The sequence below is a fragment of the Limulus polyphemus genome, unplaced genomic scaffold, assembly GCF_000517525.1.
Source record: "Limulus polyphemus unplaced genomic scaffold, Limulus_polyphemus-2.1.2 Scaffold233, whole genome shotgun sequence".
In the NCBI taxonomy this organism is placed as follows: domain Eukaryota; kingdom Metazoa; phylum Arthropoda; class Merostomata; order Xiphosura; family Limulidae; genus Limulus; species Limulus polyphemus.
Window position 1 is genome coordinate 475,984 of NW_013665843.1, and position 2,043 is coordinate 478,026.

A 2,043-nucleotide genomic window follows, 5' to 3' on the forward strand; every position below is an offset into this window, starting at 1 on the left:
CTTAAACAAAAACCGTAAATCACAGTACAACGCGTTTGTGAAACGCTCCTGAAGAAGCTCTAATAAACGCTTAGTGTCTAATTAAAAAAATAACAATTTTTTTGTTATAAGGTCGTTTATTTCCATTATTAATTAATATTTAGATAATAGTTTATTTATTCATTTAGTAACCCAAATGTTTTTCAGTTTTATTTTTACACTAAAGCTATTTACTGGGTCGCGACTGGCCATTAATGTTTACAATTGGTTCTTAAAAGTTGAGCAAAACAGTCGAATGAATATAATAAGTATTTTTTACCTCCAAATTGATGCTTTGACCAGGTTCAATGATAAGAGGGCATGATATTACAGATACATTTTCTTGGGAACAAGAGTCTACATATTACTCTTTGATTACGTCACTGTAATGTTTCGAAACCCATGGTGGAGAGAATATAGCGTGTATTTCCTGGCGTGAAACAAGAAGTAAACGTTATAATAATAAGTATTTGATTTAATTTTGGACTATAGTGTAAAGAAGTATGTGAAAATAACGAACTTTTTGAAGTTATGAATGAAACTAAAACGTAAGTAATGCTTTGATACTTGTTCATTTTCAAATGTTGTACGTGATCATGTCATACATTGTACAGAAATAAATCTATTACTTAGTATTAACATGGTTGGATTAAGGGTCTGCGACTACGAGGCCACGCTAATTCATAATACAAGCAAATAAAGTGCCATTCAGGCCTTGGATCTACCAAGCTATTATCATTCTAATATTATTTCAGGAAATGGCAATAATTATTAACGAAAACTAACCTGATAAGTTTTTACAGAAGACAAATTAGAAATATAAATCAATTTCAAGTTTTAAACACAGTCAGGTGTGGATATAGAATATTTTGAAGGGCGGGGATCAGCCAGTAAAAAAAAGACACACACACACACACATAACAACAGGAATATATTTGTGATTTGAAAATGTATATTTGTGACTTAACAATCTGAAACGGATGCAGTAGTGTTTCAGATGAAAGTTGCTGGTTCGATCAATAGTCAACGTTGAAATTATAGGTTTTCATAATATATTTGTTTTAAATTTCTACATATTATCCTACTAAATGCTTAAATTTTTTAAGGTTGTGCTTGATATTTTTAGGTATAAGATGCTGATAAATCTTAATTCTTATGTATTAGGGCAATTTGATATGTGCATAAGGATAATTTTGAAACAGTGTTAATAGGGATCTTGATATTGAGGCACACGGTAATGTGTTATGCAGCCAAAACAATCTGCAGGATGCACTATGTGTTATTAACAGGAGTGATATTTTAACAATTTTACACTTTGTGTAGCTCAGACTTCAGTAATCCTAACTGTCATGTATTTTCAGTGAATGTACTCTACTGTACCCTTATTTTACATACCAAATTTTTAATTTTCACTTAAGTTCATCCTTTTTTCCCCTTGTATCAAAAATTTAACCTTCATGGATTTTGTTTTTATTTGGTACATTGATAGATCTTTACGACCTCTAATTACATGTTAGATTTGGTCTAAATATAAGCCACATGTGCAAAGTTATTCAACAAAAACCATTCATTTATGAACAAAATGTTTGCTATTCATCTACAATTTTTACTACAGCAGAGTAAAAGAGGAAAGCTTGTAGATTTTTTTTATTTAGATTACAGATGGCTGATTTAGAGCAGCAAAACTATAGGGTGAAAGAACATGCCAATACATAAGTATTGGTTGAGCCAAACAAACTAGGTTAGTAGTTTCTAGCTCAAGTTTTCAAAAGAGTCATATGGGTGGACAGTTATTATTCATTGCTAATTTTTAAGCACAAATTTGCTAAATTTTATGAAATCCTCCTAATTAAAGTGCCTGATGACAAGAAACTGTTAATATAGTTTTTATGGTGTTACTATACAGGAAGTTATTAACACTGTTTTAGATAGGAAAACTACCACCATATATTTTAAAGAATCTGGTTTGGTCTGTAGAATATACATCTGTTTTAATAATGGCTGGAGACGGCTTGAATGGGTAAT

The 2,043-nt window shown here is 30.7% G+C and overlaps 1 protein-coding gene across 1 annotated transcript in view; it reads left to right on the top strand.

Annotated features, from left to right (window-relative positions):
* Window positions 1-200: 200 nt before the first annotated feature.
* Window positions 201-2,043, top strand: part of LOC106478619 (transcriptional repressor NF-X1-like) — a 96,026-nt gene continuing 94,183 nt past the window's right edge. Inside the window, exon 1 of the mRNA XM_022382245.1 lies at window positions 201-566. Within this exon, the coding sequence (XP_022237953.1) occupies window positions 550-566 (17 nt within the window). The 5' untranslated portion in view covers window positions 201-549. The remainder of the gene's footprint in view (window positions 567-2,043) is intronic.